This window comes from Eufriesea mexicana, unplaced genomic scaffold (assembly GCF_001483705.2).
Source record: "Eufriesea mexicana isolate 0111107269 unplaced genomic scaffold, ASM148370v2 scaffold1723, whole genome shotgun sequence".
NCBI classification, from domain to species: Eukaryota; Metazoa; Arthropoda; class Insecta; order Hymenoptera; family Apidae; genus Eufriesea; species Eufriesea mexicana.
Window position 1 is genome coordinate 225,088 of NW_016909858.1, and position 21,359 is coordinate 246,446.

At 27.9% G+C, this 21,359-nt stretch overlaps 4 protein-coding genes across 5 annotated transcripts in view; 3 read left to right on the forward strand and 1 right to left on the reverse strand.

The window, feature by feature from the left end:
- The window catches only part of LOC108548674 (clotting factor B), a 4,974-nt gene extending 4,638 nt beyond the window's left edge, over positions 1-336 (forward strand). Inside the window, exon 8 of the mRNA XM_017901730.1 lies at positions 24-336. Within this exon, the coding sequence (XP_017757219.1) occupies positions 24-325 (302 nt within the window). The 3' untranslated portion in view covers positions 326-336. The remainder of the gene's footprint in view (positions 1-23) is intronic.
- Positions 337-4,881: 4,545 nt separating this feature from the next.
- eIF2Balpha (eukaryotic translation initiation factor 2B subunit alpha) lies at positions 4,882-7,293 on the forward strand. Its single transcript, XM_017901731.1, has 8 exons — positions 4,882-4,960; positions 5,024-5,125; positions 5,204-5,343; positions 5,456-5,572; positions 5,642-5,754; positions 6,712-6,856; positions 6,926-7,051; positions 7,144-7,293. The coding sequence occupies exons 1-8, from the start codon at positions 4,948-4,950 to the stop codon at positions 7,291-7,293; spliced, it is 906 nt and encodes a 301-aa protein (XP_017757220.1). The 5' UTR covers positions 4,882-4,947.
- Positions 7,294-8,874: 1,581 nt separating this feature from the next.
- Positions 8,875-19,629, reverse strand: FER (tyrosine-protein kinase Fer). 2 transcript variants are annotated; one of them, XM_017901660.1, is made up of 15 exons: positions 19,098-19,629; positions 18,829-19,002; positions 18,650-18,746; positions 18,392-18,587; positions 18,058-18,195; positions 17,772-17,981; positions 15,673-15,856; positions 15,344-15,514; positions 14,794-15,024; positions 14,521-14,697; positions 14,074-14,287; positions 13,784-13,936; positions 13,575-13,697; positions 13,378-13,500; positions 8,875-9,132 (listed from the first exon to the last, which is right to left on the reverse strand). In XM_017901660.1, the coding sequence occupies exons 1-15, from the start codon at positions 19,308-19,310 to the stop codon at positions 8,990-8,992; spliced, it is 2,547 nt and encodes an 848-aa protein (XP_017757149.1). In that variant the 5' UTR covers positions 19,311-19,629; the 3' UTR covers positions 8,875-8,989. The 2 variants fall into 2 exon arrangements, with proteins under 2 accessions (XP_017757149.1, XP_017757150.1); XM_017901661.1 differs by lacking the exon at positions 15,344-15,514.
- Positions 19,630-19,979: 350 nt separating this feature from the next.
- Positions 19,980-20,576, forward strand: ND-MLRQ (NADH dehydrogenase (ubiquinone) MLRQ subunit). Its single transcript, XM_017901700.1, has 3 exons — positions 19,980-20,117; positions 20,175-20,321; positions 20,445-20,576. The coding sequence occupies exons 1-3, from the start codon at positions 20,064-20,066 to the stop codon at positions 20,496-20,498; spliced, it is 255 nt and encodes an 84-aa protein (XP_017757189.1). The 5' UTR covers positions 19,980-20,063; the 3' UTR covers positions 20,499-20,576.
- Positions 20,577-21,359: the final 783 nt, after the last annotated feature.

A 21,359-nucleotide genomic window follows, 5' to 3' on the forward strand; every position in this document is an offset into this window, starting at 1 on the left:
TATATATATATTCTTTCCGATAGGTGGAAAAGAAAGTACGGTACAACGACAAACAGTGCTTCCAGTATGGAGGAACGAAGACTGCAACGCGGCTTATTTTCAACCAATCACCAGTAATTTTCTATGCGCTGGTTACAGTCAAGGTGGAAAAGATGCATGCCAAGGCGATTCCGGTGGTCCGCTTATGCTTAGGGCAGATGGCAGGTGGATTCAAATCGGTATCGTCTCTTTCGGTAACAAGTGTGGAGAACCCGGATATCCGGGAGTATATACACGTGTTACCCAATATATAGACTGGATTAAAACTAATCTAAATCGAGCATGAGCAACTTTTCATTCTCCACAAATTTATTTCATCTTCTGTGTTTCTACGACAATTTATTACCTGTAATATATAGTTTGTATAGGCTGTTAACAAATTATTTTTCACGATTGCTACAACGTAATTCTATACCTTCGAATCAGTGCAATTTGTTAAAACAAATTGCCACAGGATTGATCTTGGGCATCGTTTTACGGGCAATTTTTCATTTTTTCTTTTATTGCCTCGTATTCTATTTATCGTACCAGAAGAAAAAGTTGCAAAGAGAAGAATAAATCATCCGTCGCACGATAACTGTTCCCTTAAGACAGATTTAGTGGCAAATATGTGCAATGAAATGCGTCAAATTGTGCGTTCATGCTTCTCGATCAATATTTCTCTACTATCGAGAGATTTCATTCGATACATCGAGTCCAAATTCAACATAATAATCCAATTATATTGTTACGTACTCACGCATATCGTACTTGCATCTCGTATTCAAATACACAATTACTTATGTCAATTCGACACGTGCTCGTATAATAAGTTAAACCATTTACAGCTAATTTCTCTGGAAAAACGGTTAATTTAGAATCGATAGTTCTTTGCAGTCATATTCTCTCCGTAACTGATAGAATACGGTACGATAAAAAAAAAAGAAAGAAGAAAGGAATTAACATTGAAAATCATACTGACTGTCAATTTTACTGTAATTTTCTTCAACAGGTCTCACTGATCCGAATGTCTTGAATCGCGATACAACTGTCGTGATGTGTAATTTTTTTACACTCTGTACATGAGAGTGCCAAGAATTTTTATTTATACCATTATTTATACGATTTATATGATCCCTGTGTATGTTATATACATTAGCGTGAATTTATGCGTCCGTGTATACCCGTAAATTCAAGATTTCTAAATTGGCAATTTCTCAATTATACATAATAATTATATATACACGCGTACACTTACACACACAAATGTGTAATAGATTAATAAATTAGAGATCATTAAACTAATTTTTCTTTTTAAATATATCCATCTGTCTGTCGGATAATGAACGAATAACTTACGTATATGTATGTGTATATGCATATCACTGGCATTAGCGTTACTCGATTACTACCAATAAAACGTTGCTCGTTCACCTTCTGTACATCATAATGATCAAATATCAGATGTCATATTTTATATATTTTCGTTTTGTATAAATTGACATCAGCTACAAGAATATGTCAAAAAATGTAGGTGCCCGTTAAAAAATTGACGCGTGGCTTTCATAATTCTTTTCAAAATCACCACGAGATTAAATAAATATCAACGTCATATGTCACCATTAATATCATATAATTTTTGTCTGAAACATTTTTTCCTATTACCCATGGTCTTTTTCAGATATTTCCGCGCTGGAGATAATTCACACACACTATATACATATATACTTATTACACGACACTTACACGAATACGACTGCAATCTCAATTCGTCCCTCAATTGTTTTATATTCGTTGGTTCGTTTATTTCTTTTTACCTATGTTTACCCGTTTAGCTGTCTATTATTAACCCTTTGCACTCGAGACTTTTTTCGCTTGCGCAAACCAGCAACTCGAGACGATTTCGGCCAAATTAGGGAAACATTTTACATGTACTTTAAAATCATTTATAAACAAACAAACGTATACAAATAATAAAATTTCACCAATTTATTTATTTTTATATCAAAAACAACAAAATTTGAGAAATATTATACTCTGTAATTAGTTTTTGTATGATATTTCGTTAAACAATACCCAAGATGCATTCTAGGTTCATCAGGACACGTATCACAATAATCTGTTACTTCCCGCCTACCTCCAGGCGTATTACGGTCAGAGCAAACCTTACAGTCCCTTTTCGGCCTTTTAAGTATTATCTGCAGCTTTCCATTGAGTCGGATGTCATCGGAATGCGACGTAGACGCTTGCTCACGATGCTAGCGATATGTTCCTCTCAATTGCTCAACAAGAATTTTTAAAAATCGCAAATGGCTCAGTGGATTTTCCCCTCTTTTAGTCTTTTCTTGTTTATAGAGAAGGTAAAAATTGATGAGGCAAATTTCCATGCCCCCCAAAAAAGCTTACGCCACCATTTCAGCGATTTTCGCAGAAAACAATACGTTGATGCATATTGATCGGCCCGATCAACACCACCCATATATTTTATATAATTCAATACAATCTTTGGTTTCTTGACGAGTACTTCCACACCACCTCGTCTAATTCTTTTGACCGTCAACATTCCTGTGTCACCCCTTGTAGTTAAACAAATGACAATCCTCCTGTCTTTCCACCCTAAAAGTAAGGTGTTGCCCTGGGCGCCGTATCAGCGCCGCTCGAGTTGCCACTTCAAATCAGCCGGGCGCCGTTTCGGCGCCGTTCGAGTGCAAAGGGTTAACTTATCCAACTAGGATGACATGTATATACATTGTAGCCATCGGTTATTATTTCACTGACTAAAATCCTTTCAAGTACATTTACTTGCAAAATCCACGCAATACGTTTTTTACTTTTATTTGTTTAAAAACCAAAACATAGACTGCTCAATCAACAACAAAGTGGAAGAAAATTATCCTTTAAGACTTGGAAACATAAGAAAGCTATTGCGTATCGGCAAATTTAAAAAAAGATAGAAATTGAACAACAGCAGAAGTTACTTGAAAATGTAGCAAATACAAAATGGAAAAAAATTACTTAACTGGTGCATTATAATTAGTTCAAAAAATTAACTCTCAAAATTTCGTATCATTTCTTAACAATTTATCCTTTTCCTCTCAAGACGCAAATACGCAAAAAACAAGAAAATAAATATCAACGAAAACAGAAGTTGCGTTCTAAAAAAAATTTCGAAACAGTTAAACGAACGAATTTGATAATGAAATCTAATTGCAATGGATAATCAATAAAAAACAAATTATTGGCGAATATATTTTAAATACGTCGAGAGATACGTCTTATTGTCAAACTTTTTATTATGGAAATCTGTATTTTATTTAAGATCGATCTAGATTTTTCCAAGGATTTTTTCTATACCATATAATTGTTGCACAACTTGAATCTCTAAACAAAATATGCTATTTTTCATATCAGTATTACTCATTCTAATTTTACATTCGTTGATATCTAATAATAAAATATAGTTCAAATATATAAGAATTCTAAAGCACATAACACTAATTTGTTTACTTTTCTCTAATGTGTAAAAACTGAAATTTTATTATTTATATCAATAATATATCAATATTATACTTTTTATGAATAACATAAAAGAGAAATTACTACTGCAAGTTTTATAAATTTATTTATAATTGGGAAAAACTATAAAAACACTATTATAAACATCAATGTAAATCAATATAAATTTATTGTATTTAAATTAAACAATGTTACCTTAACAGTCAGCTTTTTTAAATGTATTATAAACTCCTTCTAATAAGTACATATAGCATTTTGGTAAATTCTATTCCCAAGTACATAAGATACTTGTACATATCCATTATTATCTCCTTATATTGGTCTGAAGATTTCTATCTGCAATTTAAAGTATTTACTTTACCTCTGAGCCTTTATTAATAGGTTTAAAATTTTGAATAACCGGAGTTATATTACTCACATAGTGTTTAAACCTACTTTAATGTTATCAAAATTTACTTATCCATATACTTTGAATAAGAAGTAAATGTATCCTTAATTCTAAAAGTTATACATATAAACTGTGTATTTGCTTTTTTAAATGTAAATATTCTTTTTGGACATGTTTTATTATTAATTTAAATTGATCTCTTTCAAATTTATGTTTAAACAATTCTTATTTTAATAATAACTTTTTGCAATTTAATATAACAATTTGAATAATTCTTCAAATTTTACTTGCAAACGTTTTATTAGCATTATAATATTTATGATTTCAAATATAAAATAGTATTAAAAAAATTTAGACAATAATTTCTAATGATATTAACTACTACTAATATTATATATTAACATTATATATTAATACATACCAATATTTACATTTCTACCCTATTTTCAATTACTTTTCTTTATTTTATTGATGAAATAAATACGGTTTCAAATAAGACAAAAATTATAGATCGGTTCTTTATCCGGGAATGTTATTTCTTAAATAATAACGTTTCGATTTGCTCTATATATTAATAGGTTACAATATTTAGGCAAATTTTCAAACGTACCCGCAACATACATGATATATACGCTTTCATACAAATGAAGATGGGCTAATAAATATAACTCAATAAAGATTTTAAATGTGTTGTTTGATAATTATTATAATACAGCTTGTTTATATTTATGTATCAAATTTATAGTGATACTTCGTTTATTATTTAACAAAATTTATTGAATTTTTGCAACAATTTTGTCATTTACACTTACACACATATCTGTTTTACTTATTTTTACTTATTCTTAATTATTTTTAATCATTGCCTTTATAATTTTTTTATTTCTATATATATATACACACACACGTATGTATACTTTCTTATGTCAAGTATACGAATATTAACGTTAACCTAAAACTACTATTTGATATTTATTTTATTTTGGCTGAGAATAAGATAAATCAGCGATATTTGAACAAACATTATGGAAAAGGAAGGTAAATGATATTGAAATAATAAGTTGATAAACCAACTATGTTTTTCATCCATTATTTTTTCAGAAATTTGTCAATATTTTAATAGCATTATTAAAGATGAAAAAGATGTTTCTGCTGGAATGGCTGCTATTCGTACGTTACTAAAAGTTTTGGAGTATTCAAAATGTAAGAGTATACTAATAAACAATAAAATAAAAAAAAAAGAGAGTACACGCTTATTATATATTTTTCTTTTTCTTCCAGCTGAGACGGTTCAAGAGCTTAGATATTGCTTGCAGAATGCAATAGATGCAATGAGATCAACTGAAAATCCTGTGACTGCCATTGCATCTGGCAGTGAATTATTTCTTCGTTTCATAACTTTAGCTACATTAGATACTTCTGTGAGAATTATACTGTACCATTTTTGAGAGATCTTTCTTTTTGATAATTTTATATAATTTTACGAGTATATTAGAAATCTTAAACTACTTGTTCTACAATATTTGGTATTAGTCATTTGCAGAATGCAAGGGTATTATGCTCCATAGAGGAAAGATGTTCTATGAAAAATTAGTGGCAGCTAGAGGAAAAGTAGCAAAAGTAGCAGCACATTTTATTGCGGATGGTTATGTAATTTTCATTTAATTTCTAGTCTATGTTATAAAGAGCTTATTAGTTTAATATCATATTTTATTTTAGAAAATACTTACCCATTCAAAGTCTAGAGTTGTACTGCAAGCAATGAAGGAAGCTGTTGAAAGTAATAAAATATTTGAAGTATATGTAACATATTCTTCTCCGGATAATAGTGGGTAAATGTTCTTTGTTTAATGTACATAATAAATGTACAAAATATTTGTACAACAGTCAATTTTGAGAAAAATTTTCTTTATTACAAAAGAATGTCAACAAAAATGTGTATATATATTATTAGAATCCATTAGAATCAAAAATAATAAAAGATAAATTATTTATTTATATTTTTTATGAAAATACTAACAAAACTTTTTAATATGGCCATTTTTATTCAATATAGTCAATTTGATAATAAAAAGTAAATGTACATGCTATTTTTGTATTTCATAGAATTACTTTTAGATTCTATAATCACTCTAGATTTTTGTAGTATTAATGTTACTAAATTATTAAAAATAGTATTGGAAATTGTATTTCATTCTTGTAACTTTTATTTATCAGTCATACAATACTAGTTTACATCCCCTTTTTGCTTTATATTTTATAATTTTTCAACTTTCATATCTGTCAATAACTTTTTGAAATATGAACATTGGTTTACTTACAATTCCCAAATTTTTTGTAACGTATTTTGTAATACTAATGCAAATTTTTAATAATTGTTCTTTCACTTCAGTCTACTTTAGTATTATTACTGTTACATATATTTGAATAGAGTATTACCTCTACTGACAACACGTATGGACATACTATTGATAATTATATTTACATTCCATAGATTATATATATATTCATTACAAGATATATAAATAAGAACTGTATTAATACTTATTATAATTACATATTTTATTATATTTGAAGGTTTTATTTTAATACTTTTTTTTTTAATACTTTCATAATAAATACAAATAAAAATTTATATTTAATCGTTTTTCTTCTATACATTTTTAAAAATACATATACACTTCTTTTGTAATAAAAAAATTTCTATAAAATTTTGTTAAAATTGACTATTGTATAAATACTTTTACATTGATGACATGATTCTCTTTTTGGTCTTCCTCAATGACTAGGCAAGAAATGTATCAAGATCTAACAAAGTTAGGTGTATCTTGCACATTGATATTAGATTCTGCAATGGGATATGTTATGGAACAAGTTGATATGGTCATGGTAGGAGCAGAAGGAGTTGCAGAAAGTGGAGGTGTTATCAATAAGGTATTATGCAATTTCCTTAATTCGTCATTATAGAATTTTTGATTGATCTTTTATACTTCTCATTCATAGGTTGGCACATATACAATGGCTATGTGTGCCAAACAAGTAAAAAAACCCTTTTTTGTACTAACAGAAAGCTTCAAATTTTCAAGAATATACCCATTAAATCAAGTTGATGTGCCTAATGAGTTTAAGGTAACATTTCATTTAAGATACATTTTTCATTGTTTTGAACTGACATAACATATATTTAAAAAATCATTTTTTTCCCATCTTTCCTCTTACAGTACACAGCGAGCACGTTAAAAAAAGATTTACAAAAAGAACATCCATTAGTTGATTATACACCACCACGTTATATTAATCTTTTATTTACTGATTTGGGGATATTAACACCTTCAGCTGTAAGCGATGAACTTATTAAATTATATTTATAAAATGTATGTATTACGTCAAAGTATATATAGATAATTCTAATAAAAGTATAAATAGAAATAAAATTGTTTAAACAATAAAAGTAATAAATGTTTAAATACTTTAAAGACAGAAATTCAAAGTTTATAAAAGGTTTAAATTTTATTAATTTTTAAGATAATATTGAGTATTGTAAGATAGCACATAGTTGATTGGTTCCAATCACAATTTGGAATAATACAATAGCGAAGTTTAACCATTTTGAATAATTGTAAATTTCTTCTTAGTTAAGATTTATCAGAGTACAACATATCTCGCACAATACATACGTATGTGTATATATGTATATGTGTATGTGTATGTATATATCTATACACATGATTATTATTAGTAAAAATTAGTTATTTGATGCATCGTAATAGTTAAATATACATCACGTATTGTATAACAATAACTAATTCTATAACTTTTGATGAAAGTAAGAAAACCTGAAAGTCAGTAAGTTATATATTATGAAAGTTAAATTTAAAAAATTTTCATGTGCAAATGAAAATTATGATGTAATATTTGTTGATAATTTTATTTCCTTGTTTCATATACTGATTTAACATGTGTTCACCATACTTATTATGGATATTTATACTGAATGAATAATTTACGACCTAACATTCTTGATTTTACCATTGAATACTGGTTAAAATTTAATTATTATTTGGACGGATAAGTAATATAAAAAATTTTAAGACAGGACTATTATTAGAAAGGATGAAGAATATAAACAATAAGAAAGGTACCAATATTGAATCACTCTGTAAGTTCCCGAGATTTTTGAACCTCCCATTTTAAAATAAACTAAGTGCAATTTCACGTAAAATTACATCGTAGTACGATACGTATTCACACTTTCTATTCACAATAATGCATAAATATATTGGAAGAATAAAAATATCAATGACTTACTATGAAAATCTTGTATCTTCAGTTATAAATTACATTTGATTTCGGCTAAATAGAATACGTTTTAAAATCGGAAGAAAGAATCGGTCTATCCTAGAATGCTAACGCATGGAAAAAATATAATGCATTTCCAAGAGAATAGGTAAAGAAATAATAATATTTACAAACAAATATTTTATAATAGACCACTTATTGTCGGTTACTATAATGCTGTTATTTTCTGTTTCTCGATTTTATAACTAGTGATACTTAGAAAAATATATGATAATTATCTAGATTACGAAATACAGTCACCGATTTTCGGTGAAAGAGAAATATTGATTTCGAGAAATCAATATTTTGAACTTTTTGTTATACACATAATCGTCACTCAGCTTTAGTTTCCAAGATATTCACAATCATTTGGAAAAAATTTATTAAAAATATCGATTGGTATAACATTCAAAAATCATCAAAATCGGTATTATGTTCTCTAATTCAAGAAATTACTAGACATTCTTGCCTGTGAAATTAACATATGCATACATACATATACATATAACATATTTCTTATTTCATTATGATTATTACTTGAAATTTTCATAGCAAATCATAGATATATCATGTACATACGTTTTAATGATGAGCATCATTTTGTAAAGCTCGAAATCTGAGCTTATACTTATTTACGTATATATTATAAGATATATACGAGAAAATTGATAACAAACAATGCAAAAAGAATGTTATTTGCGATACAGGTTAGTACGAATTTAAACTTATCTATAAATATGCTTGAGAGAGTGTCTCAACAACAGTGTATATTTGATCGAAGTGAGGTCGTTTATCCGGTTCATATTCCCAGCATCGTAACATTAGGCGGTATATTTCATCAGGTGTATTTTCTGGTGCTGGCATTCGATAACCTAAAAACATGTAAATAAATTTTTATGCAAATTTTATGGAAAATATTTAAGCAACAATTATTATTATTATTATTGTTATGAAAAATCTCAATTTAAATGCCCAATTTTTGGAACAAGGCACGGACAAGTTACTTCATTCCTCTATTATTATTTTAAACCACTGCACTATGAAATATGCGTCTATTATTACCGATTCCTGTAATATTATATATTTATGAATTATTGAGATTTAATTCTTTTATTACTATAAAAAATATTTTTTCAATAACTGTTGTAGAATATATTATGACTGTAATTATTTTAGCTGTGTTTTGATATCATATTTATTGTATTTCATGAGCAAAGACTATATAATAAAGATATTGCAAAAAGTACTTTTGTATTTTTCTTCAATGATTATTTTAATGGATATCTTCCTGTGACATGGGATATGGACTCTTGTGACTATTTCCTAATATGTGTTATATAATCTACAATTATCCGATTTAATTATATTTTTTATTGTGTATTTTTAATAGTTTTTGGTTTTAATGATTTAATTCTGATTTGCTATCATAAATCTCTTAGTTTTTATCAAGATAATTTCTTTGGATAACCATATATTTGATACTTTATGGTACCCTTATTGTAATTAATGAGGATGTTTATCATGTAGAGGTTTTTGCTTCCCAATTGTCTATTTTTGTTTTGTTGTTAACTGTTTTCTATGAGATCAACATTGTTGTTATTAATGTACAATATTGTACCTAAAGTATTGATGCTATATATTGCCTTATTAGGTTGTCATTACTTCTGTTGATAAAATAAGTTTGTAAATTTTTAATGTCAATAATTCTTCTTTCTTTGACATTTAAGTTTAATGCATACCTTTCATTGGTTGATATTACATGATGTACTTTGTATTTATTGCATATTGCCTCAGTTATTGCATTGAGTACCTTTAGTTCAATATTTGACCATTTCATTGTTCTAAACAAATATTTTTCATTTTGCTTTAATCAATTTCAATATCTTAATTGGATTCTAGGTATTTATAATTTTCTTTTAATATTTCAATCTTAGATAACTGAGGATATGATTCCTGATTCTTGTTTCTCTTGTATTATGCTATGGATTTTGAATTTGTTTATTCCAAATTTTATGTTGTTATCTTTACTAAATCTTTTTATGATTTGAAATAAATAATTAAATTGATGTTGAGTAGTAGCAAATAATTTTATACCATCTGTGCATAATAAATATACTATAGCAGTGTCCACTTAAATGTCCATAAATCGAAATCGACCGTAGTTATTTAAGCGGAGAGGTTTATTCTTGGTATTGTCATATGCAAACAAGCAAGAGTGAGAAACTATATATTTCTCGTATTCCTTTGTATTCCTTACCTATACGTCGCAATTCAACTCGAGTGACGAATACTAGGTAATGGTAGAAACAGTTAAGAAGATAACACTGTATTTTGATTTTGTTCCCTCTCTGAATTATATAGCCATAGTTACTATTATTTAAGCTTTGCAATACATGGTTTACTGCTAGGCAAGATTAAAACATGCTTAGGTAATCATCCTGAAATATTCTGCGACTTAAGATCATCCCCTTCTGCTGTTTTAACATAGAGCTGCATTCAACATTTTTTCGTTATCTTTGCAAGAAAATAGATAAAATTGTTTTCTATTTTGTATATTTTCGCAGTATATACCAACCACAAATGTAGTAAATTATTATATACGTTTTATAATATAATTTTGTTTAATCTGTGTCTATGGTAACTTATTCTTTATAACCTTGGTAACCTTTATAGCAATTATTTTGCTGCTTCACCATGATTCTGCTGTATTTTATGTGTTTATACATTTTGTTTGTTATGATGGATATTAAAAATTTACAGATTGTAGGAATGTTTGTGTTCAGAATGGTAAGATTTTACTTGGATCTTGAATAACTGTGTTGAAAATTCTTGTAAAAAATTTATATATAACCGTAACATTCTTTTTTTCACCAAAAGTAATGAATTTTTTCAAGGCCTGATACTTTTCAATTATAAAATTTTTTAATCACTTTGGTGATATCTTCCACTGTAACAATACATTCTATTACAGATTTTATTTCTTGTATCTTATTTTCTTTAACTACAATTCACGTTGCTTTTCTTATTGTACTCTATTGTATGTAATCAGATATCGCTTCAAAAATTAGCAATGTCATTCATATTTGGTGATTCTTTGATAGTTATCTCTTGATTTGCCAATCTATAAAATAATTTTTGGTTACTATGAAGTGTATTTCTCCTTTTATGTCTTTGGTAGGACTTTTGGTATCTTTTTAGTCTCTTGGCTTTTACTTATAGTCTTTGTTGTTTTTTTATTTAATTCTTCCTTAATTGCTTCAACATTTTTATTAATTAGATTGACTTCTTCATTTTTCTTCGAGTCGTCGAATCTTCTTTGTTCTTTTCCAAGTAGATGTCACAGTACATAATTTGTTAGTTGGTCAATTTGCCTTTTTAGTTGTGTAATATTATTTTTTTAAGCTTTGTTTCCATGCCGACTTTTTTCTTTTTATGATTATGATTATTATTATTATTATTATTATTATTGTTATTATTATTATTATTATTATTGTTGTTGTTGTAGGATGCCACTTCGGGGAAAGAAATTGCGAATCGGTTAATGCCGATTCGGAATCTTATTTTAGGAAAACAAATTGTAAACCGGTCAATGACCTATGCATGGCATTATTTTAGAAACATATCGAACATCAACTGCTACCGTTATGAAAGGCTATTTTTAGAAATAAAGCTGCATGTCCTTACTCGGAAGTGAAACGCAGGTCAACGGCATCGTAATCGTCGCGGGGAGCGAATCGCATATCGGCAAGGTTGGATGATTTTTACGACGACAAATCGCGAATCCGAAAAGTGACGTAATTTTTATGAGAACAAATAGTTAATCGGCTGAATCATATCAGTCAATTAGCGATTGATAAAAGCATGTCATCAAGCTTTGCAAAAGGCATAAAAACAAGACCCTCAACGACACAGGAACAGTCCTGAGTGGAGAAGCCTTGAATCACGAAGGCGTTAAACATAGGGGGGCAGGGAGGGGAGAAAGAGAGAGCGTTTTTTCGTGTGTATAGTTACGTTATTTTAGTATTATTTTCTTGCGTTTAATCAGTTTCCGAATTTCGCGTTCGTTCTGTTCATATTGTTCTGTCCGTTTCCAGTGTCTCAAACCGTTCGCGCAGACTCGATATTCCTTCGATAAAAAAAGGAACACATATATATTATTTCTGTAAGCTGAAGATAAAATGAAACCTGTTTTCGGCATCCTACATTATTATTATTATTATTATTATTGTTGTGGTTGTTGTTGTTGTTGTTGTTGTTGTTGCTGTTGTTGTTATCATGGTCGTTGCCATCGTCGTCGTCGTTGTTGTTGTCATTACTTTTATTATTATTATTATGTCTTATGTATAGTATTATATATTAAATATCATCAATGTGAAGAAACAATCGAGCACAGTATGGATGGTTATAAAGTATTTGCTGGAACAGAATATACAAATGGATATGACACAACACAAAGATTATACAGCAATAATTAGCTGTAAAACACCAAATAACACAAGCATATAGATCAAATTACAAATATAATCTCCAGAGAATACTTAAAAAGTATAGTTCCAAGTTATACTAGACATAACTATAAACACGTATAAAACAGATGTATGCAATAAGCCAGATATTATACTTGTCAACAAAAAAAAAAGAAAAGATAAACTCTACCGAATCATCATTGCGATATTAAACAAAGCAAATGTTACACAAAAGAGGCAAGAGAAAATTACATGATACACATTATTGTTAATGAAAATAAAACAGATCTGGAAAAAAGAAATAACAGGAATAGTACCTATCAATATTCATATTCACTACAGACATAAGAGCAAACAATTTTTCAAAATATATTACAATATATTTAAATACTTGTATAAACATAAACATGCAACAAACAGTAATATTTAAAACCATGATAATTAAAAAAATACCATAGCAATAGCAAAGGAATATATGGCTTGGTAGACAAATATCCCACTGTGTGCTTAAACTACAAAGTAGGAACAGAAAAATACAATAACGGAAACAACGACGACGACGACGACGACAACAACAAACAACAATAATAGCAGCTGCAATAATGATAATGATGATAATAATAAACAATGCAAATGTAAAGTAAACGTTACCTGCGTCTATCTTTTCGCGTGCTTGAGAATTTGACATTCCACTATACGGATTTCCACCTTTAGAGAATATTTCCCACATTAAGATTCCATAACTCCATACATCACAGAGGGACGTATATTTGCCTAGAAGACATTACAATGAAAACTAATATCAGAATTCTAAAAGCACATGTAGCATGTTATATTTTTTCAAATACCGAAATTTAATGCCTCTGGTGCAGTCCATTTAATTGGAATTTGTTTCATACCATCTGAAACTATATATTCTTCTTCCTCACGTGACATTCCAAAATCTGATATTTTTACTATGGACTCATACCCTAAAAATAAAATATATTAATTCTCATATTCTTACAATGCATATATTCTATAAATGCTTTTTATAACTAAAAACATGTTCACTTACCCACGAGACAATTCCGAGCAGCTAAGTCCCTATGAATACAATATTTAGATTCCAAATAGCACATACCTGCAGCTGCATCTTTACACATTCGAAGTTGTTCTTGTTGCGTAATAGTATTAGCATTTTTTCTTAGATATGTTAACAGGGAACCACCTATTATACATATTAATTTAGTATCGACAAAAATTTACATTATATGATTGGAAAAATGTTCATTTTCAAAAATTAAAAGTTATTTACTTAAATATCTTCTACTTAGATTGATCAGTAAATTAATTTAATCAACACACCAGGTACTAGTTCCATAACAATCATAATAGGTTGCTTTTGAACACAAATTCCAATAAGTTTAACTATATTTGGATGATCATATTGCTTCAATATTCGTCCTTCTTGTAAGAATTTACGTTTCTGTTCATCTGGTAATGTTACTTTGCAAGTTTTTACAGCCACTTCAGTCTTACAGGTTTTTAATTGGGCTTTATATACATCTCCAAAATTTCCCTAAAAATGTACAATGTTTTATGACTAAACATCTAATTTTACTTAATCTGTATAAACCTTTCAAACCAACAAATTTTCTAAACTAAATAATTCATATTAATTCAACTTTAATTTGGTTTTCAATTACAATGAACGTTTCATCAATTGTAGCAAATCTATATGATGGTGAGATGTTCTACTTTAAGGTACTTAAGAAACTAAATGTACTTTTTTTTTTTTAAATTTCAATATACCCGTCCTATCTTTTCTAGAAGAATTACATCATCATTATTAAGTTCCCAACGTTCACGTAAAATTGGTGTTTTGAGAATAGCTCCAGATCGACTGGTCACTGGTAATCCGGATATCCACTGATGTCTGATTAATTCTTGAATTGATGGAAATGTAGGGCCTTCAAATCTGTAATGTCCCTAAAATTAATAAAAATACATACAAATACATTTGTTCCTGTGTTCCCTGCATAAATTATACTATGTTATTGAAAAAAAACGTAACTGATTGCTTACTTCAGGAGTAGTTTGCACAATAAAATGTTTATGCCCATCCCAGCAAACAGATAAAACTATTTGGCATTCATCATTTCTTGTTGTTTCGCGTACTAGAAAATCCCCTTCAGTTACAAGTAATCTTACAACTTCTTCTCTTGGCAAAACTCCATGAAACCATTCTTCTTCCATAAGTTCACCGTTTCCATTTCCCTTTTGACTGGACATTTGCGAATTTCCACGAAATGGAACCTATAACAATATATATGTAATATTTCATCTAACATGTAAAGATTAACCATATCTAGAACATGAAAAATCATTTCCATTTCTATCTATCAATTTCAAAAATTACTATTAAATATATTGCAAATATTAGAAAACAGTTAAATGCAATTTATTTATACATCAAATAAACATGCTTACTATTAAAAATCACACGCAAATTATCAATTCACTTGTAAATGGTTTTTGACATCCATTCTGTTTTAAGCATATCAGATTATATGTGATAAAAATGAAGCAATTACACAAAAAACATTTATATCTATATAACAAACGGGTAACATACAACTGGTAGAGTATTATCTGCTTTTGAAGTAGGACCTTCACTATTCGATCTAATCATGCCATCTTTTGTATCGTTTATTACTGGTAAAGATTTGAAAGGAGATTTAAATATTGTCATGAATCGTTGATTTCTTCGCAATGTAAACAGACCAATATCTGCAACTGTATTTTTCTGCAAGGGCAGTGGTGCTAACTAATATTAATCCTCTATAATAGATAGCTTTATATCCAAAAAAAATTACGAACAGAACAATGATATATAACTGTCTTGAAAATGATACCCAGAATACTTATAGAAATATTCAATAGTTTAGACACAATTCTAATTACCTTACTAATAGAAGACGAATCGGCAAAAGAACTTTCCATTGAAAGATCATATCCAAGTGGTAATTCTTCACAACCTAATTCATTTAAAGCAGCTCTAATAACGTCCACTTGCCGCTGAAGCTTTTTTTCTTGACAACGTAACCGTAACTCTTCTCGTTCGCGAGAATAATCCAAGGCTGATATTCTAGTATGTAATAAAGAAAATAAGAAACAAAAAATGGTAAATTTATTTTACACTAAATAATACCAAAGAATATATACAATTGATCTGCATATAACGCAAATTCATATAACACGACGAAAACATTGCAACAATATTCACTGAATATAATAAACACATTATAATTGATACATTTGATAAATTGAATATTTAGGCAAATAATTTAAACAACTAACTTGAATTTTGCTTCTTTTTCATTCAAAGAAATTTTATTTACAAATTTTACTTTTAAGGAGAAATTTTATTAATAGAGTAATGTCTTGAATAATAGACGCAGACTGTGTAATGCCTCCTAAAAGAGAAGATAGGGATTCTAAAAATTGTTGGTATGCTCTTTACTACAAATGAAAAACAATAAGTTTATATGAGATACAAAAAACAACTATATTTGACACTTAGCACACACTGAAAGTTTTGAAAACACAGTTTCAAAAAAAGGTAAAGATGATTTTGCACCTACTACAGTAGCAAAAATATGTTTTAGAACAAATTAATTAACACACTGAATATAATAAAGTTATATTCAAAATTAACTGGCGTTTTATTTCTTGAAATATAAAATCAGTGCAGAAATTCAGAGCTTTATTTAGATTTGTGTAAATGTATTCAAGTTCATATAAGCAAATTCACACAAAAATGTTGTATCATTTTCATATCAAAGCTGAAATTTGTAATGCAAATATAGTAAGGAGTAAAACTTAATATATAATCAAAAATTATCAAAAAGAAGTATTAAGTAAAGACAAGAAGATTAAATTCAACATTGCCAAATGTTTACTTGTGATTGTAGTAAACATAAAAATTTACAAAATTATTGAAATAAAATACATTTTATATACAAAACAAAATTGTTAAAGAGAAATATTTCATAACTGTAATAACAATAATTTATGGATCACACTTCCATAGCTTTACAAGAAATGTCTGATTTGAATGAAACTGTGTATAATTATACAGGATACATAAAAATTAGATCACGATTAATTCTATAACTTATTGTACAACTTAGTAATTCTACACCTTGAAAACAGTGAAGATTTGTTAAAAGAAGTTGTCACAAAATTGATCTTGAGCATCATTTTCAGGATTATTTTTTTTTTTTATTGGGAAAACGTACATGATAAGAACCATTAACAAATTAACCATTAAATAATAGTTTTTGTAAAATACATGTGTAAGTAGTATTCTGAAAACATCTGAATATTAGCTACAATAATGTAATAAAAAATGTAGGGTTCTATTTAAAAATTTCAATATGACCTTCACAGGACTCCAAAGTAATCCCATAGTCAAACAATTATTATCATATGTCTTCCTTTATACTTTACAACTTTTGCTTGAAACATTTCTTTTACTGATACTTACAAGTACTGTGAATTGAGCATCTACAAGAGCATAGTGCTAGCACTGCCGTACCCAAGCTAATTGCTTATACAGGCAGGTATTAGGGGTAAACATCCATACCTGGCCAATTATAAAAAATTGTATAAAAAATAAAAAAAGTATAAAATTGGTAATCCATAAATTCTTATTATTGCAGCTGCAGGGAAATACATTTCAATAAGTTTGAAAATTGTTTACATTTATTACAATAATAAGTAAGCAATTAGTAATATTAATTTTCATCATCTTACCTTTATTCAATACTTCCTTGGTTAACTTTTGTTACATGTTCAGTTTTATTCCTCACTGTAGATATAAGCTTGTTTACGAATGCTTTGGTCAGTCTGCATAACCCGTAACTACTGTATATACTGGGATATATAATCCATATAATTCATATAACACGATTTTTCTGTTATGTTGTACGAAAATTCGTTATATGAGGTTCCACTGTACAATAATGACATTCAATTATTCGAAAATATAATACTCTTACTTAGAATCACTGTTATTCTCTGATGGATACTGTGGATTTTGTCGATTCTGTTGAGTTGCTTTTAAAGACGTTTCTAGTTCTGTCAGCCGATTTCTTAACCAATCTATAGTTAAATTATCTACTGTCAATTTATTTGGCAATAATTTTCCTGATGTATCATCCACAAGGTTCTCATCAAATATAAATCTTATTGGCGATGCTGGTCGCGTTCTATATCGGGTATTAACAAACTTTTAATATCGTTCTTATTAAATTATAGCCACAAAAGCAAATTTAAAACAAATACCTATGCTTCCCTATAAAATCCTTGTACTCTTCTATAGGTTTTACAGAATCGACAGCTTTTTGCATGCGCCTATGTATCTCTTGAAATTTATCTGTTGTAAAATCAGAATATTTCACTATATCCTGAAGTATTGTTTTCCTATCATATAAAGTACAAAATTTTTATATGTACAATACAATATATTATTATTAATAATTATTAATAATTGTTATACCTTTTTTATCACTAAATGTTTACATAAAAATTTCATATAAAATGAATCATTAATCCATGAAGCAGAGTAAATAAATATATGATGAACTCTTTTAGAATCTAAAGTTAATAAAATACTTACCATGATGTTATAAACTCTTGATGAATCGCCTGCTGCTGATGAAGTAAACTTGGTAAATAACATGTTCTTAGGTCATGTTCACATTCCGTTACAGCACCCAAAAGTAATACATATTCATTGTGGGTAAGGTGAAGTTTTCTACAGGCTTTTTGATATTTTTCTCTCACTTCATCCAATTTTCTACCAACTCTACCCGCTAAACAGATATCAAGAGTCATAGCAAACAATTGTAAATTAATAAATAATATAACTGCTTACATTTGACGTAATGTTCTTCAAAGCGAGATCTCATTAATTTGTACATTTCTAGATTCTTCTGATATTCTAATTTTTTTCTGGCAACATCTTCAGTTAACTAAAAGATAGAATAGACATATAGCATATAAGTATATGGCATATAATACCCTTAATATAAAGTTTTTCATTATTTTGTATACTTGTTGAAACTGATTGTTCAGCCATGTTTGTTCTTCTTGATATAACTTTCTAGCTCGTCTTCTTTCAGAATATAATGTTGTAATGTGTTCAACTACTATAGCTTCAATAGAATCTGCTTGTTGTTTTATTAATTTTGCAGTTTGATCAATGGAATCCATAATATCTCTCCAACTCTAGAATGTAATATTATGTAAGGAAATACTTCTGAAAAATTACTATAAACCCATAGAAAACATAGTAAATATGAATTTCGATTTTTAATACATACCTGTACTATTAGACTACCAACGAGATCTTCGTTACGTTCAATCTTTTTCCCTTGCATAGTTAAAGAAACGATGGTCGAAGCATACTCACGGTCTGATTTAACTTTAATCGTTAAACACCGTCTCATTGTTTCCAGAAGTTTAATTTCAGCATCTTGACGAGCAAGTAACGCCTCGTGTGATGACTGTCCTTGTAAACTCGTAGAAAAACCCATCCTGTCTGTGGGGTAAAACTAAAAATTGCCGTCTTACGGACTCCTTCAGACGTGTCACGAACAAAAATTCATTCTTACACTAGATGAATTTAATGACATTAATGGTAGCAAACAATACAATGAAGTTCAACAAACCATTCATCGAAATATAGCATTGCAAACACAAGTTTATGTGCACATTATTTAATTAATCTTTTATATATTTATCATGTACTAATCTGTACTTCGATTCTGTTGGCTGAGCTCAACACTTATATTTATACATCCTCACGCTGTAAAAATTTACTTTTATTCGTGAAATACCGTCATGAAATAGCAAATAAAATAGACAGTTTATTAGACTTCGGTGAAAATAGAAACGAATTAATATAAAATTATGTATACATTACAAAATCACACCAATAGTTTCTCTGTTTTTTAAAGTTATATTATAAATAATTCAAAAGAATTTCATTTTAATTTCATCTATTCAATGAAAATGTAAAGCAGTTATATTTAAAATAAATAATATAGTATTAATATAATTAAAAGATATAAAATATTAATGGAAGGTTTTCAAAATTATTAACGAAATAACTTTTTAGTATGTATCGTTAATCTATAAATTTTATTATCGATACTTAAAATACATTAGGTTGGTTTTCATGAAAATCACAATCGGGGCTTGCTTGTAAGAAACTAAGAACACTAGTGAATTAGTGAATGAAGTTTAACTGGGGTTGAACGCATAGTTCAATTCTAATACGTAGCAAGATGTTTGGTAGAATGCAAGGTCTTACATGGGAAAGTTTAAAAAAAAATTATATGGTATGTAAAAAAACAGTTGAAAAATCATACAGTAATATATTTTTCATTTCTCTTCAGCTAATACCATTATTCTTTTGCATCGGATTTGGGGCATGTGCAGCTTCAGGTTATATATTACGATGCGCTATTAAAAGTCCTGATGTTGCATGGTCTAATAAGAGAAACCCTGAGCCATGGAATGAATACAAAGATAAGGATTACAAGGTATTTTATACGTATAATAATATTAAATATGGGTAAGATGTAGATAGTATTTTTCTGAACAATCGTTTGTAATGATTTATTAGTTAGAAATTATTAATTATCCAATTTTATTTTTACTTTCAGTTTATATCAATTCAGGATAAGAGTAAATACAAAACTTTGCCTCCAGAATATTGAAGATTTTCTTTATAAACTGGTATAAGTTAGGTAAAACTTGATAGAAATCAAGACAATTCATAATTTATATTAGTATTATATTACTAATAAGCATTATGAATAGTGCTAGTAAATTATGTAAGCCTTGTGTCATTGTATTAAATATATTGTACAAAGTTGAATAATATTTAAACATGAAATAAAAATTTGAATATTAGTAGTTTTTATAATCCATTGATACTGTAAAAGTCAAATACATTATTACATATTTAACATTATTATTTTGCTCCGTAAAAATAGTTTTACACTGTAATATGTTCAATAAAATTTTGAAGGAAGGGAGGTATGGGTGGATCATAAACATAAATTGTTAAGTTTAAATATTTAATAGCTTTTGAGATAATAAATTTTTTTATGTTATATACTATAATAGTAAGTTTAGTGTATTTTACATTAGTATATAAGTTTTATTTATTTATATTAACTCCATCAATTTAGTATTATATATAAATTTTTATAATTGCAAGATCATATTTATTATATATAAAATTCTTTGACAATTTTGTTTTATATGTAAAGTTATTTTTTTTCAAATTTCATATGATATTTATTAAGTAATAATATCATAGAGCTTTAACATAATTTGTAAGGAAAACTATGTTATTTTCGAAGATAATAATTATATTTCTATGTTTTTATTTTCCATAACTAAAGAATTATTATGGAAGAAATAAATGATTTCTGTTTCTTGTAAAAATTAAATATCAACAAAATATTCTTATACTTGGTGCTTACATTTTATAGAAACTAATATTTAAAGATATTTTATTGGATTATGTTCAATGACATATTGGATTATGTTTTATTAAAATGTCTAATGCT

Coding starts and splice junctions, on each gene's coding strand:
- ND-MLRQ (XM_017901700.1), top strand. CDS start 20,064: ATGTTTGGTAGAATGCAAGGTCTTACATGGGAAAGTTTAAAAAAAAAT. Junction 20,118..20,174: donor GTTTAAAAAAAAATTATATG/GTATGTAAAAAA, acceptor ATTTCTCTTCAG/CTAATACCATTATTCTTTTG. Junction 20,322..20,444: donor ACAAAGATAAGGATTACAAG/GTATTTTATACG, acceptor TTTTACTTTCAG/TTTATATCAATTCAGGATAA.
- FER (XM_017901660.1), bottom strand. CDS start 19,310: ATGGGTTTTTCTACGAGTTTACAAGGACAGTCATCACACGAGGCGTTA. Junction 18,588..18,649: donor TGAAGAACATTACGTCAAAT/GTAAGCAGTTAT, acceptor ATATCTGTTTAG/CGGGTAGAGTTGGTAGAAAA. Junction 17,982..18,057: donor GATTTTATAGGGAAGCATAG/GTATTTGTTTTA, acceptor TACCCGATATAG/AACGCGACCAGCATCGCCAA.
- eIF2Balpha (XM_017901731.1), top strand. Junction 5,573..5,641: donor ATTTTATTGCGGATGGTTAT/GTAATTTTCATT, acceptor ATTTTATTTTAG/AAAATACTTACCCATTCAAA. Junction 5,755..6,711: donor TCTTCTCCGGATAATAGTGG/GTAAATGTTCTT, acceptor CTCAATGACTAG/GCAAGAAATGTATCAAGATC.